Below are 14444 nucleotides of genomic sequence, written 5' to 3' on the forward strand. Positions count from 1 at the left end.
ATCAGCCACTTGTATCATCATAAGACATGATGGATGCTCAAGAGGCCCCTCAACTATGCTAGGTCTGCAAGAGACAGAGTAAAATATTGTTCATGTCTCATGGGAATGCACAGAGCATCCCAAAGCAAACAGAATGTAGAACTGCATGTGACCAAATCCGTTACCTCCCAATCATCCCGCTGCCTGACCTAACCCTCAGCAAGGGAATGTCAGAAGTTTAATTATCTAAAGGTTAAGTCTAACAGTTTTACAAGTATTGTATAAAGACTTGATATTATTTTACCAAAATCTATCAGATTAAATGGATTTTTCTTTTCAACAGCTTCTAAGCTCTTGTTTAATGAGGCTGCTGTTTATTCTAGTAAGCCAAAACTTCATGAAACCTTTTCCTCCGAATCCCTGCTTGACTTAGAAAAATTCTCTCAATTCACCCTGTCCTTCCTGATCTGCATTTGCTTCTTAATCAGCTGGGAAATTCATTTAGGATTCCTTCACAGCACAGCTGCTTCCACCCTCCATGTCCCTCTGTACTTGCTGGCATCCCCCTCTCATTAAGGGCTTCCAGCAGCATCTGCACACACAATCCCTGCTTTCATTATCCATGATTCAACCACACACAACAATAATGAAAACCCTTTCTCTCCAAGATGTGTGCGGTACCCAATGAAGGACTTGGTTTTAGTTTGGAATTCTTTTGTTAATATTTCATATGTCAGACTTAGTCTGATAATTCAATTCCATCAAAATCATGCATTGATCCCATTTCAGCCAGCAGTGATAGAGCCTGGACTGCCTGGCCATAGGGTGTCATTTACACAGAGCTCTCTATCAAAAGGAATTTGACTTTTACAGGCAAAGTAGCATGGGAAAGTAAGGGATCTCTTAAGAAATCTTGTATTTTTTCTTCAGCACAAAGGTAACTTGCTACTTTTCCATTCAAGATCAAAGAAGGGAAATAACTCAAGGAGACAAAGATAGAAGAAAGAGAGGCAGAATATTTGAAGCTTCAATTTTCTAACACTTTTTCCTTCAGATCAGTACAATCACTGAATTCACTCTATAGAGAAAGAAGATTAAAAAAAGGAGGTTATATACGGCCAAAAAAGGACTCTGGGAACTTTGCTGATGTGTTTAAAGCTACTGTACTTTACAGTTCTTATTTCAGAAGTAAAATGATAAACAAAAAACAAAGCACTTTTAATCTTCAAAGCAATGTATGATCAATAACAACTTCACAGCACTCGATATTTAAGGATCATAATCTGTATTTTACTCCAGGAAAGAAAGATGTGTACAGAATGAGTGATCTGCCCAGCTCCAACACGGAACTGGGGATGGGACTCACACATCACAAGCTTGTTTGTTAAACACAAACCCATGCTTTCATTTAGCAGTTGTTCTTTTGTTATCAGTTTTTATTTGTGGAAATCATTATTATAATAAATAGATTACGTACTTTTTTTTTACAGCCCCTGCAGAAACATTTGAGGTGTTGGTGGAGGTACATCCCAGGATTATTTAGCAAAGTATTTAGCACAACACACCAATTAACTTACTATGCCTTAAATCAATCTAACTATTTCAAGAGGTTACTTAACTCTCTGTAAGGGTCAACACATGAATAGCTTCACATCAGCAGCAGCTTCCTTGTTAAATCACATTTCTGGTCAGGGCATTCTGCAGGACACAGCCAGTCTCTGGGTAGAGCTCTGATTTCTGACCCTTCACAGCTTCTGAGAAGTCTGACCCAACACACTGAGTCTTGCAATACTGGTACTGATCTCAGTCTCATCTCTGTCCATCTAAACCACCAGAGATCCTTCCAAGAGCAGAAGCAGCAGATGTTGGAAAGATGTTCAGTCAAGGATCAATTTAATTGGAATGTTACAACAACTGCCCGCAGTACAGGTATTTGCAAAAACCATGAAATATTTACAAACCAATTTAAAAAAGTTTCTCCTGGAAACGTACACCTGTCAAACTACAAGGAAAAAGATTTCCATGTCATTGTACTGTAAACTTTTTGTGAGTGCTGAGAGATTTAATTTACATAATAATGCTGCACGAAGGCTGGGGGTGTATGGGGAGAGAGTTCCTTAGCACCAGTAATGAGCAGAAAGGAAAAGAAGGCAGCTCCAGTCCTCACAGACTGTTTTGCTTCCCATAATTTCAGAGTCCAATAACGCCTTTTAATAAGCTGCAATCAGCCTTTGTCAGAGAACACAATGCTGTCCCAGACAGAAAATAGACAAAAGACCCCTCCTCAATAAAGGCTTTCTAATAACAGGGAGAAAGAAGTTCTATCAGTGAAAAACAAATTATGCTATCTCTATCCTGTATCCTTTCATTTCTTAAATGCTAGATGTCAAAAGTATATCTGTTAAAGCAAAATACAGTCTAGAAACACATTTTCTAATCTACTCCAGTCCCAGTTTACAATTAGACAAACTTGCTAATTTATAGGGTATTTATGCCCTGTAAGTGCACTCTAAATGACAACGGACCATGTTAATTTTCTGTTTCTAGTCAATGCTACCCACTTACTCTCTGAGCTAAAAATTCAACTACGAGATTTCAAATCCTCCTAAGCTTAGTTTATTTGGGATCCAGTGGAGACACAGACCCTCCCCTCTCCATAGCACCACCACTGACACTGAACAACACTTGCACTGATCACATAACGGGAGCTTTTTTTGTTTCCACTTGCAAGCTATTTCATGCCCCCTCTGAAATAACGGCTACACACCAGAGCTGAAGGAAGAGCATCTCCCTGCCATGTCCTATCAATTCCTGTCCCTTCAATACCCAAGGTTAAATGACTCCAGAAGCCTCCCCACAGGGCTGCCATTGTCCTCAGCCAGGGCTGGGACACAAAGTGCTCATTCATGAGCACGGCAAACAAGCAGCCAAGGGCCAGTGATCAGCATCCAGGCTCATTTTGGGTCTTCTGCAAACAGTTTGTAGAAAGATGGCATTTCAATAAACTACATCCATTTTCCAAAGCTTCAATGCCCTCCTAGCACAAACTACTTAGTGGGGAGTCCAGACAAAAATTAAGACAATGTGAAGAATCACCCAAAAAAAACCCATCAGGACCACTTAGTAAAAAGATCTGCTTGCTACAACCACATGCAAAAAGATTAAGTTTTAATAGTTAGAGAAATACACATTCAGAAAAGTTCAAAACAACTGACTCTTTCCAAAGACAGTCACACCATGCTTTTGTTTTAGAGTTCCTCTTAGTGTTCAGCCTCAGAGCTTGTATTACTGAAAGGGTACAGACACCAAGGTCCCAAAGTGCACTTAAGGCTGTTTACTTCATATCTTCTGGTTAAGGACCCAAGAGATTTAGGGCTTGGGTTTTTTGTTTTGCTTTGCTTTTTTTTCAACATGTAAGAAATAGAAAAACTAAACGCAGTATGACCAAAATCCAATGCTGCTGATAACTGGAGACACAAGCCTCACGAACCTCTTCATTGTTTTGCCTTTTCTACTTCAACACTTGCAAGAGCAAAGACCTTGTCTCCTGATCCTGAGGGGGGAAAAAGCATTTTCAGTAAGTATTAGCGGAAATTGTGAATTACCTTATACACAATTTAAATCAAGCAAAACATTTGAGATCCAAAGAAATCAAACCTACACTGTGAAAACTTGAACACTTGAGCGAATTAAAAAAAAGCCCACAAAAGCTTGCCAGGTCTAGAGCAGCCACGTCCTACTGTGCTGGCTGGGATGGAGCTCCCTTTCCCCAGCTTCTCCTGTAGAGCTGAGCTTTGTGTTTGTAGCTGGAACGGTGTTGGTAACACCCCCACACACAGAGCCATGTTGTAATCTTCGCTGCCGTGTTGTTCTCGCCTCTCTGCTGGGGCTCTTCTCCATTCTCTGCCACACACTCCTTCCTTTCTTCTCAGGGGCTCCTCCTGGGCTCTTGACCCACCCCTATTTATTTCAGTTACCTTCACGAGCTACAGCTGCTGCCCAACTAAGGACCCTGCAGCTGCAGCTCGTTTGGAGCAACTCAGACCCACACAGGTCTTACAATACAACATATATTCAGGCCCCCACATTTCCCCCTTTTCTTTTAACAATTATACAATTACAATACACATACAGTCCCAGCTCTCAGGCTGCCACAGCTCTCGGCTGTCTTAGATACAACCATAGAATATATACATATCCCTATACAGTCCCAGCTCTCAGGCTGCCACAGCTCTCGGCTGTCCTTAGATGTTCCAAGGCTCTTTTCCTTAAAGGCCATATTCTTCCAGCTTTCTGCTGCTACAGCTCCTTAATTCAAAGGCCATATTATAATCCAAAGTCCCAGCTCTCAGGCTGCCACAGCTCTCGGCTGTCCAGGGGATTCCATACCTTCTTTTGATGTTTGGTTGTGTTTTCTTCATCACATCGGGGTCACCAGTTGTTGTAATCTTCGCTGCAGTGTTGTTATGGCCTCTCTGCTGGGGCTCTTCTCCATTCTCTGCCACACACTCCTTCCTTTCTTCTCAGGGGCTCCTCCTGGGCTCTTGACCCACCCCTATTTATCTCAGTTACCTTCACGAGCTACAGCTGCTGCCCAACTAAGGACCCTGCAGCTGCAGCTCGTTTGGAGTAACTCGGACCCACACAGATCCCACAATACAACATATATTCAGGCCCCCACAGAGCCACTACCAAATCCTCTCTTGAAGAGAGGGTTCTCACCTTGCTTACACTTCCAGGGAGGGCAGAGCTGAAAGGTAGGGCACCCAGACAGTTCATCTGTACCCTGAGCTAGTCTGGCACGTTCCTGCCATTCACAGCTCTTTCATCCCAGTTTTAACTACTACTACAATGAACTGTGTGCTTATTTAATGCCTTTTGTAACTCAACTCTTGATCCTGTCAACACAATCAGAGGTATGACAATCATGGCAGGAAGAGTGCTTTAAAGCTGTATTTTGACAATGTGCCAATAACTGCCAAATTCTCTGCATCAAGCAGAGGACACACAGCTCTCCTGAAGAGAGTCTTTAATGCAAAAAAGATCTGTGTTTAAGTCTAAGAGCAGCATCTCTGCCTGAGACAGACTACTCAAGCCTTCAGCATGATGGGCACCCTTGGCATTTCATGGATGTTTGGCATTGGATTTATTTGTTGTGTTACTTTTTCCTCATAATAGTGTATCAGAGTTTCATTGTTAATAAAACATATATTAACATTTAATGGCATGAATCTCTTGTTCATATATTCTCTTTCATAGGGGAACCAGACATACTTCTAATAATCAGTGTTCAATGAAGCAAAGGAATCAGTAGTGATGAGAATGAAAACTTACCAAGGTCAGTGGAAACTCTCTCAAATTGGCTCAGGGCTGTACCAGCATTTGTTGACAAGAACATCTCATCATCACCAGTGAGCTAAATCAAAAAAAGCCACAACTGTGAAGCTGATACCTTAACTGTGCATGTCCCACCATCTACTTGTTCATCTACATGAGCTAGACAGGTTACAGCAATTGTCCATTTGCAGCTTTTGAGTGGCAGTGTTATCTGCCCTACTGAAACCTAAAACAAAACCAGAAGCTACTTCCCCTAGCACTGAATCTTCCCTCCCTGGCTCTGCCAGCCCAGGCAGTGCAGTTCCAGCAGGTGCAGTGTCAGACATGCCTGCACATGCAGGTTTTAAGTTGATTTGTAGTGATCATTTCTTATTAAAAGGTCACACTGTACCTGTGTACCTGAACTATGCCAAGGTGTCAATAACTTTTTTGTCACAAGGTCAGTATGGTAATGACCTAAGATCTAAGCTTACTTCCTATCATCTACTGAGGAAAGGAAAAAAAAATCAGTCACTGCCAGCTTTGACCATGTGAAGAGCCAATGACCTAGAAATGGTTCTCTTCCTTTAAAGTGACATTTCCCCATGTATACTTTACTTTTATGTACGTGCTCTGATGCCTTGTGACAGATGCCCATAAAATATTTACAATAATGAAGCAGTAACCTACATTTGGAAGGTTCAGATATGCTAAGTTAAAAGTCATTTAATTAGCCTCAGATACACATCTTTATTACAGCAAAGCATGTGTGTCAAACTCTTCACAGTGTTTGCATCAGTTTATTTATTAGAAATATAAAAATCAGGCACAGATATTCAGGATGATGTTGGAATGAAGGAAAACATTACTTACCTGCCTTTGCTGGCTTTGTTTGCAAGCATACAGCTACTTAACATTTTGCAATGTTGTGCAGACAAACATGCAGCATTTGCTGTCATTGTTCACATCCAGAACAGATGTGAGACTCCTGTCCTAGCAAGCCCTCTGTGCAGCAGGCCACTGATCATTCCAAAAGGTTAAGAGGATAGGTCAGAGTGTGGTGAAGTGGCTTGATGTTGTGGTCCAAGGAACTCATTCCAAGAGGATTAGACAGCTTGCTGCATTCAGTTCACAACCTTAACTAGCTTTTACATATTTGCAAAACATTTTTTTTCTCTGACACTCAAGCAATAAAATATTGGGAAAGCCTTTGCTTTGGAAACTACTTGGATTGCAGCTCCTTTAAGTACTGCACTTGATCTTTTCCATGACATTCCTTTGTTTCCTAAAAAAGCTGAACTACAGTCATACACAGCAACCCATTTTCTTCATATACCATCCACAAAGAGAAGTAACTTCTCTTCCTCCCTCTGGTGGCAAACCCAGGGCTTTTTCTGTCACTGATGGATCACTGGGGCAACAGTGAATTTATCACCCATCTCTCCAATTTCCTTTCCCCATACCCATGAGTGGGCACAAGTGACATTATAAAAGTGAAGCTGGACACATGACAGAGGTCTTGAATAGCTTCTGATGAATTGGTGGTAGATGGCCAGTAAAAGATTTGTTTTGTAGCTTTTATAAAAACCATCCCCTTGTAGCAGCTGGTGTGTGATTCATGCATAGAGCCCACCAAAGGAAGTATTTAAAAGTAGAAACAGCCATACAGAAAGGTACCAAACTATCTGATACATGTTCAGCTTCAGAAAGTTTGGCATTAAAATGGAAGGACATTCACGTGATGTCGCAGCAAGTTGCATTTTATCGTTTGCTTATAAAATTGTAATTTCTTATTTTAGTTATTTCTAATTCCTCCTAAATAGGCAGAAAACTCTACCCACCTATGATATCAACCCCTTACCTTCTCACCCAGCTTTCTGAGGGCAGTCAGGATTTCCAGTTTCTGTTGGGTGTACAGGTCTCGTGGCAACTTCCCAACCATTAAGTCTCTGTCCATCTGCACACCAGGGGAGAAAAAGTCAAAATATGTCCATTATTTCACCCAACACAACAGCATGAGAAATGCAACAGCCTAAAAATATCATCAGTAGCAATGGACCCACATCATCTGGATCTTCAATTTAGATCTCTGAAATATCGAGTGCACTCTCCAGCCCTCAGTACAAGCACAGACTTTCTATTTGCAGCTTCCTCAGTTCACTCTGTTAATCCTATTTTTGCTTTGAAGCAGGAAGATAGAAGATAACTCAAGAAATACACATGGTTGCCCCCATTACCTCAATAAACATTTAAGACTGAACAAATACTGAAAGAGAACTTCTCCATTTCTTTTGGACTTTCTGACCAAGTTTTCCAGCACACTCAGTGTTTTCCTTGCAATCATCACACACTTGAATCAGACTGCCTCAAATGAACAGCTTTTGCAGTAAAACAGAAGCCTTCACCTCTGCCAGTCTTGTCCTCAATTGCCTCGGCTGCTTCTTTGCAAACATCCTAATCACTTCTGGAGTTTTAAATGCTTGGCTGATGGCTGCTTGTATTGCCTGCAAGGAGAAGAGCAAGAATGTGATTCCTGTTAGCTCTGGTCAAACTACAGCAGCAGGACAAGATTAATGAGGGCTGGAAAGCATCATTAGCATCCTCTGCATCATGTGGTATACAGAACTCATCTTTTTTTCCATAAGCATGGAAGTGAATTTTTTTTTAAAAACTACCTTTATGGAGGGCTTAAAGAATCCTCTAATTAATGTAACTAGACTGAGAAAGAGTTGTGAAGCTTTCATTACTTAAAGTCCAGGTCTTAATCTCCTACAATGTTAAGGCTGTAATTCATCAATGGTTTTTTTTTCCCTTTTCAAATGAAGACACCTATCCAAGTTTTTTACATATACAAGTGTACTAAATTAGGAAATACATTAGTTACATAGATCTATATTTCACATAAAAATTCTAGTGAATCACTTGTATCTATTTGCTATTTCATCAACTCCAAGCAGAACACGAAGTTTTTTAGCAACACATCATCCTTACCAGTTGCATGCCACTGAGCTCATCCACCAAAGTCATATCTCCAGACATAATCTTCTTCAGGGAGTCATTGAACTCACTCAGCTGCTCAAGAGTTTCTTTTTTGGTCTCCTCATACTCATCTGCATCCAGCTCCTCTCTAGGGAGGACCCAAGAAGACACACTGAATCACAGGATCCAGCCTGGGACACCCATGGGGCACGGGGCACTGGGCCATGGCACGGAGCTTGGTTTTCCAGCTGCACTGAGGAGTTCCCACCCCTGCAGCCTGCTCTGCTCTGCTCCCATCCCATAGAAAAACTGTGATTTTTGTGAACAGCTGTTTAAAGTTTAAAAGTCACACTGAAATATAACATTTCAAAGAAAATACAGAGTATTTCTGCTAGCATTTTTCCTAGATATATAAAGCAATCGTGATAAAGGTTTCTAAAAATAACTTTTACTGACACCAATATCCTACTTAATTTAAAAACAGAAAGCCACAGCAAAACACAAAAAAAAATAAGCTTCCTCCTAAGATTTTTGAAAGGTACCACTTTCTTCTGCCAACCACTTAAGAAAAATACGACCATATAAGAGGAAAGCAACTATTTATATTACCTGCACTCTTCCAGATCTTGAAGTTGTTGCATTAATCTGTCCAACTGCTCCTCCAAGTTTTGTTTTAGTTTACTGGTCTCAGTTGTTCCTCTTGAAGCCATTTTCTGTTTTCACAGGAAAATGTTGTTTTTACATGACACTCCTAAGAGAAAGTACATTTTATTGTTTGTATCAACAACTTAAAACCTATTTAAAACACTCTAAATATTAAAATTATGCAATATCTTTCTGACGGAATGTTTAATCACAACACCCGGAGATCCTTGCAGTGGAAATACAGAAATGCCAGGCAGCGTGCACAGAATTATCTCCACAGCAAGAGGCGGTTCAGAGGGCACTCCAACAGCCACAGCACACACAATCAAGCAGCAGTTACTGAAATACAGAGGCCCCGCTATATGACACAATAGATTCGACTCCTCAACAGCCCCTCGGCCCGCTGTTCAGGAGACAGCCCGGGTGCGGGTGTGCGGGGCAGCAGGAGAAGCGGCGCTCCCGGGGATGGTGCCGGGCGGACACGGCGGCCAGCGGCCATCCCGGCCCCACAGCCCCCTGAGGGAGCGCGGCCCTCGCTCCGGGCCGGCTGCGCGGCCTGCGGGAGGAACGGGCGGAACTCGGGCGCTGCCCGGGGCCCGCTGCCCGTTCCCCGGCCACGCTCCGGCCCCGCTCTTCCCCCTCCGCCCGCGCGGTCCCGGGCTCCCTCACCCCTCAGCCGGGCAGGCCGCGTCAGGGCGGGCGCATCCCGCTCCTGCGGCGCCGCTTCCGCCGCGCCCGGGCCAATGAGCGCGAGCGGCCCCGCGGGCCCGGCCGAGGGCACGGCGCGGGGTGAGCGGGCACGGGGAACGGGGACAGCGGGGACAGGGAGCGGGGACAGGGAGCGGGCACGGGGAACGGGGACTGCGGGGACAGGGAGCGGGGGTGAGCGGGGACGGGGAGCGAGGGCCAGCGGGCACACGCGGGACTGACCGGGGTTCACCGGGGACAGGCGGCGGCAGCGGGGGTTGCTCGCTGGGCGAGGACCGGACCCCCGTGCAGGCCCGCGGGGGCGGAGAGCTGCGGAGGGTGTTAGTGAAGCGCCCAGCGACGCCCACATCATGCTTATATTCTATGTATATACCCATATAGAAACATATTTGGCAGATATTTGCCTCTGAAACATAAATGAGATTGAGCAAAGCATCCTTACCTGCTTATCCCCAGAAAGTGGCTGGCAGGGTGGGCTCCAGAGCCATCCCAAGACCTGCTGTAGGCATATTTTGGTGTATTTTAGTGCAAGGTGAGTTTATGAGGCAATGATTGCCTGTTTCTGTAAACTGTAAAATTAGTATCATGAAAAGGGACATTTGACTAACTCCCGAAAAGGCACTCTATATTTCCATCTTAAAATTTTCTACTTTTTTTGCACTTTTTTTTTTTAAGGAAAAAATCAATCTTTTCCAGTTTTGCAGCATGTGTCACTCTGTTGAAAGCAGGATTTGTGCATTACAAAGGCAGTCTAATTCCTCTCCTCCCTGTTCCCATAGTAACTCTCCTAGCCGTGCCCCTGTGAAGGCTGCATTTCAAGTACCACCAGCCGCTCCACTGCTGAGCTACTCTGCAGTAATGAAGAATATTTTAAAAGTTAGTGAAACTATTGAAAGCACAGAAAAGTACTAGCACTTACAAAATGTGAAGCTTTGCAAGCGTTCCTTTTATCCGCGGGCTGTTTGATGTTAGGACACAGTCGCTGTTACCAGGTTTGGCTGTGATGGTGCCTCAGCGCTGTGGCTGCTGTGAACATCACTCAGCCCCTCTGTCAGGGAGACACAATGTGAGGGTGACCTCGTGGGATTTTTCCAGGTGGTGATGTTGCTGTAGAAACAATGGCAGACAATTCTGTGCTCCTCAGGATGTCTCAGGCATCTCGCAAACAGCAACAGCCCATTGCAGTTCTCTTTTGTTAGGCCAGATGTGGGAAAACATCTTGGCAAGCCAGAATATTCTCAGGAAAAAATACAGAAGCAAAAATGTGTGTGAGGTGTGAGGAGAAATTGAATGATAATTAGTGAAATTTCCTTATTTTCAGCAATTCTTAAGCAGCTTTCTGAAACTGAAGCTCAGATGCGGAACAGAACTGTGGTATTTTAGAAAAGGGGAAAACCCCCAGTATTTAATTACAGCTTTTACTAAATTTCTGTAATTTACTATTCTTCTCTCACCTTTTCCATTGGCACACCTAACACTTGCTGCAACACAAAGCAGACTGACTTTTCTCGTGTTTAGTCTATAGCACTCTCTTCCCACATATCACACTGAATTATATAAATTACCCCCTTTAGATTTTGTATTTCAGAAAATGTAAATAAATCCCAAAGAAATGTTGACACTGTTCTCCTCCAGAATTTAATACAATATAATATGTGACACAGTCTTGGTTTTATAGATCTTGCTGGAAAGGGTCAGTGCAGTTTAGAGTAGCAAGACTAGGAATGGCCACAGGATGTTCTATTTCTGCCTGTGAGCACTAAAAGGAAGTTACTTAACAAGGAAGTTCCCTGCCCACATGTCCCTTGGCAGTTGATTGGCACTGCCATCTTAAAATGGTGCAAAGTTCTGATGAAGTTTGTCCAGATAATCTCTCCACATGAAGTTTAAAAGCATGAGCTGCTTTTCCACAGAGTGGGCAGTACGCCATCCTCTCTGGGCAAACAGCCTCTTTGCAGTTATTTCATATTTTAATCACTCAGAAATTGGACAAAGAAGTGTCACATGAACAGTCACAGGCCAGGTTGGTGGAAGAATAATACAGCATTCAATTTGATCTTGAAATTTTATCTTCTGCTTGTTGGCAGCACAAGTAAGTAACAATAACTCTTTCTTGTCCCATTTCTTGTTCAGCTGGCACCAGCATTGTCGGCTGGGCCCCGTGGCTGTGAGCAGTGGCCATGGAAGATCCTGACAGGAAGATTGAAGTGGTGCTGCTGGCCTGTGGGTCCTTCAATCCCATCACCAACATGCACCTGAGGCTGTTTGAGCTGGCTAAAGACTACTTCCATGAAACAGGTAGCATGGTTATTTATTATTCAGAATAGCTTTGATAACCAGACACTTCAATGTTAAGGTGAATATTTTGTGGCTGTGAATGCTTGACAGTGACAAATATTTAGCAAATGCTAATTTGTGTTATGTGTTTATGTCTTATACAAAGGCCATTATGAGAGAACTCATTTATGTGTTGCTTTAATGAGCTAAAGCACAGGGTTTAGAGTTTACAGAAATATATATCTTTCTAATACATCTTCCCAACTCCTTCATTGTGCTGCCCTGACAGTGCAGGAGTGCCCTGTATTTTTCCACAGGGCTGGCTGTCAGCTGCCATTGCACTGCATAATGGTTATGTCACAGGTTAAATACAATGCAGGGGAAGTAACATCTGCTCAACCACTTCTCACGTTCTTGTGCGATGTGTTTTTTTCCACAGGAAAATACAAAGTAATCAAAGGCATCATTTCACCAGTGGGTGATGCGTATAAGAAGAAAGGTCTGATCAGTGCAAATCACCGAGTGACTATGGCAAAACTGGCTACAAAAAACTCAGACTGGGTGGAAGTTGATGATTGGGAAAGCTGCCAGAGCGAGTGGTTGGAAACACTCAAGGTTTTAAGGTATTCTTCAGCCAACCTCGAAAGTCTCATGAACCTATAGAAGGATTAAGAATGGTGTTAACTCCAACAAGTTGGGATAATTGCAGAGAGAGGTTCTTTGGTAGGCCATACTATCCCAATTTTTTCCTACATCTTTAAAATACCTAAAATACATCTGTTTTGCAGGTACCATCATCAAAAGCTTTTATCTGCTGATGTCACTAATAGTCTGCAGGATGATGTACCCATAACAAAGCTGGGACGGAAGAGAAAACAGGAACCAAACAGGCATGAGCCCATTAGAAAGAAAAATCAGAGTCCAGTTGTAAAAAGTTAAGTCTGTTTGCAAATTAGATGGTTAATGATCCTTGTTATTTCAAGAGAATTGCACCAATGAGTAACTTTTATGGTGGCTCCTGGTTCTGATGTCACTCAGTAACTTTATTCCCTTAGATTCCACAGCATAAAGCATTAGAACCCTTTAATGAAGGGACTCCCATAACCTTTAGTCAGAAAAATCCTGTGTTATGGCTACCAATTATAAATTATATACTCTGAATCTTTTTTTTTAAATTTCATTCCATTGTCTCATCTTAACCAAAGATACAGAGAGAAAGGGAACCAAGAAATCAAATGTCCCTGTGAATTTTGCTAAAATCTGCCAAGCCCCAAACCAAGCCCTGTTTCTCATTTAATTTTCTCTTTAAGGTGTCCCACAGGTTAAACTGCTTTGTGGAAGTGACATGCTGGAATCTTTTGGTGTCCCCAATCTGTGGAAGTTGGAGGACATCACTGAAATTGTGGAAAAACACGGCCTCGTGTGTATCAGTAGGGCCGGAAGCAACGTTCAGAAATTCATCTACGAATCGGATATTTTGTGGAGACATAAGAATAACATTCACCTTGTGGAAGAATGGATCACAAATGATATTTCCTCCACCAAGATCCGGAGAGCCCTGCGGAGGGGCCAGAGCATCCGTTACCTGGTGCCGGACGCGGTGCGGGCGTACATCGAGAGGAACGGGCTGTACAGCGCCGAGAGCGAGCACAGGAACGCGGGGCTGCTCCTGGCCCCGCTGCAGAAACACGCCAGCGACCCCAGGAGCTCACAGGCACTGAGCAACTGACTGCTCTCAAAACTGCATTTCATAAGGAAAGTGTGTTTTCCAGGGGCTGGCTGGGGCTTTTCCTTAGGTAAATAGGGGGCTGATTCCGTACATCTGTAGTTAGCAGTGAGGTTTGGCGCACTCTGTGATTGGACCGACACAACCTTTGTCAAGTCCAGTAATGAGATTTTCACATTTTAATGTTTTATCCCAGTGCACTGAAGGGAGTATGAGAATTCACAGCGGTACATGAAAATTGCAAATGTATAAGCAAAACAAATGAAAATGTTCTGATTAGGTTTAACTCAAACTGCTCTGCTATTTATAAAAACAGTAATACAAATTTTTTTAATAACTTACAGTGTCTTTAAAAAGTTATCTGGTTTCAAGATGTATCATTTACTTACAGTAAATCTATGTAAATTTTTTTTTTTAATTGTCAACACGTGGTTCACCTCAAAAAAATATTTAACTCTATCCTGGAAGGGAAGAATTTCCTCCTGGCTGAAGTGGTGCTAGGTATAGCATGCTTTGAGCTGCTTGCCTTTGAGAGATGCAGCTGCTTGTTTGCTGTCATGCAATTTGTTTCCAGAAATGTCTTCTACTTTACTTTTCTATTCATGTTTCCAGGGCTGTAATGTTAAGCTCAGTTTTGTTTCTGATGGAAGGACAAACCTACCTCAGGAACTGGTTTAAAGCCATTGATTTAATAGACAGGAATTAATAATAGTGTCACTGCACTATTCTGAGACACTTGTCCCTTTATTACAAATAATACATTGATTTCAAATAATAAAGTTTCTTTTACTTTTGAGCCATAAGTAGAATATAA

At 42.6% G+C, this 14444-nt stretch overlaps 2 protein-coding genes across 9 annotated transcripts in view; one reads left to right on the forward strand and one right to left on the reverse strand.

Annotated features, from left to right (window-relative positions):
* The window catches only part of LOC102060469 (protein LZIC), a 33438-nt gene extending 23135 nt beyond the window's left edge, over positions 1-10303 (reverse strand). For 2 of the 6 annotated variants that reach the window (XM_074558795.1, XM_074558799.1), the window contains exons 1-6: positions 9589-9723; positions 8884-9025; positions 8287-8422; positions 7701-7799; positions 7157-7252; positions 5314-5395 (exon numbers count right to left, since the gene is read on the reverse strand). In XM_074558795.1, coding sequence (XP_074414896.1) covers positions 5314-5395; positions 7157-7252; positions 7701-7799; positions 8287-8422; positions 8884-8984 — 514 coding nt within the window. In that variant the 5' untranslated portion in view covers positions 8985-9025; positions 9589-9723. Of the gene's footprint in view, positions 1-3130; positions 3533-5313; positions 5396-7156; positions 7253-7700; positions 7800-8286; positions 8423-8883; positions 9026-9588; positions 9724-9849; positions 9995-10069 lie in introns of those variants that run through there. The other 4 variants (XM_074558800.1, XM_074558796.1, XM_074558798.1 and 1 more) reach the window with 4 other exon arrangements.
* NMNAT1 (nicotinamide nucleotide adenylyltransferase 1) lies at positions 9569-14426 on the forward strand. 3 transcript variants are annotated; one of them, XM_074558802.1, is made up of 5 exons: positions 9569-9708; positions 11761-11925; positions 12344-12527; positions 12693-12838; positions 13215-14426. In XM_074558802.1, the coding sequence occupies exons 2-5, from the start codon at positions 11808-11810 to the stop codon at positions 13631-13633; spliced, it is 867 nt and encodes a 288-aa protein (XP_074414903.1). In that variant the 5' UTR covers positions 9569-9708; positions 11761-11807; the 3' UTR covers positions 13634-14426. The 3 variants fall into 3 exon arrangements, with proteins under 3 accessions (XP_074414903.1, XP_074414904.1, XP_005493867.2); XM_074558803.1 differs by having other exon boundaries at positions 13226-13366; XM_005493810.4 differs by lacking the exon at positions 9569-9708 and adding an exon at positions 10009-10159.
* Positions 14427-14444: the final 18 nt, after the last annotated feature.

This window comes from Zonotrichia albicollis, chromosome 25, assembly GCF_047830755.1.
Source record: "Zonotrichia albicollis isolate bZonAlb1 chromosome 25, bZonAlb1.hap1, whole genome shotgun sequence".
In the NCBI taxonomy this organism is placed as follows: Eukaryota; Metazoa; Chordata; class Aves; order Passeriformes; family Passerellidae; genus Zonotrichia; species Zonotrichia albicollis.

Bases quoted from the DNA above. Each gene is read 5' to 3' on its own strand.
- NMNAT1 (XM_074558802.1), top strand. From the start codon at position 11,808: ATGGAAGATCCTGACAGGAAGATTGAAGTGGTGCTGCTGGCCTGTGGG. The intron at 12,528-12,692 runs GTATTCTTCAGC...TCTGTTTTGCAG, and splicing joins GAAACACTCAAGGTTTTAAG to GTACCATCATCAAAAGCTTT. The intron at 12,839-13,214 runs GTTAAGTCTGTT...TTTCTCTTTAAG, and splicing joins TCAGAGTCCAGTTGTAAAAA to GTGTCCCACAGGTTAAACTG.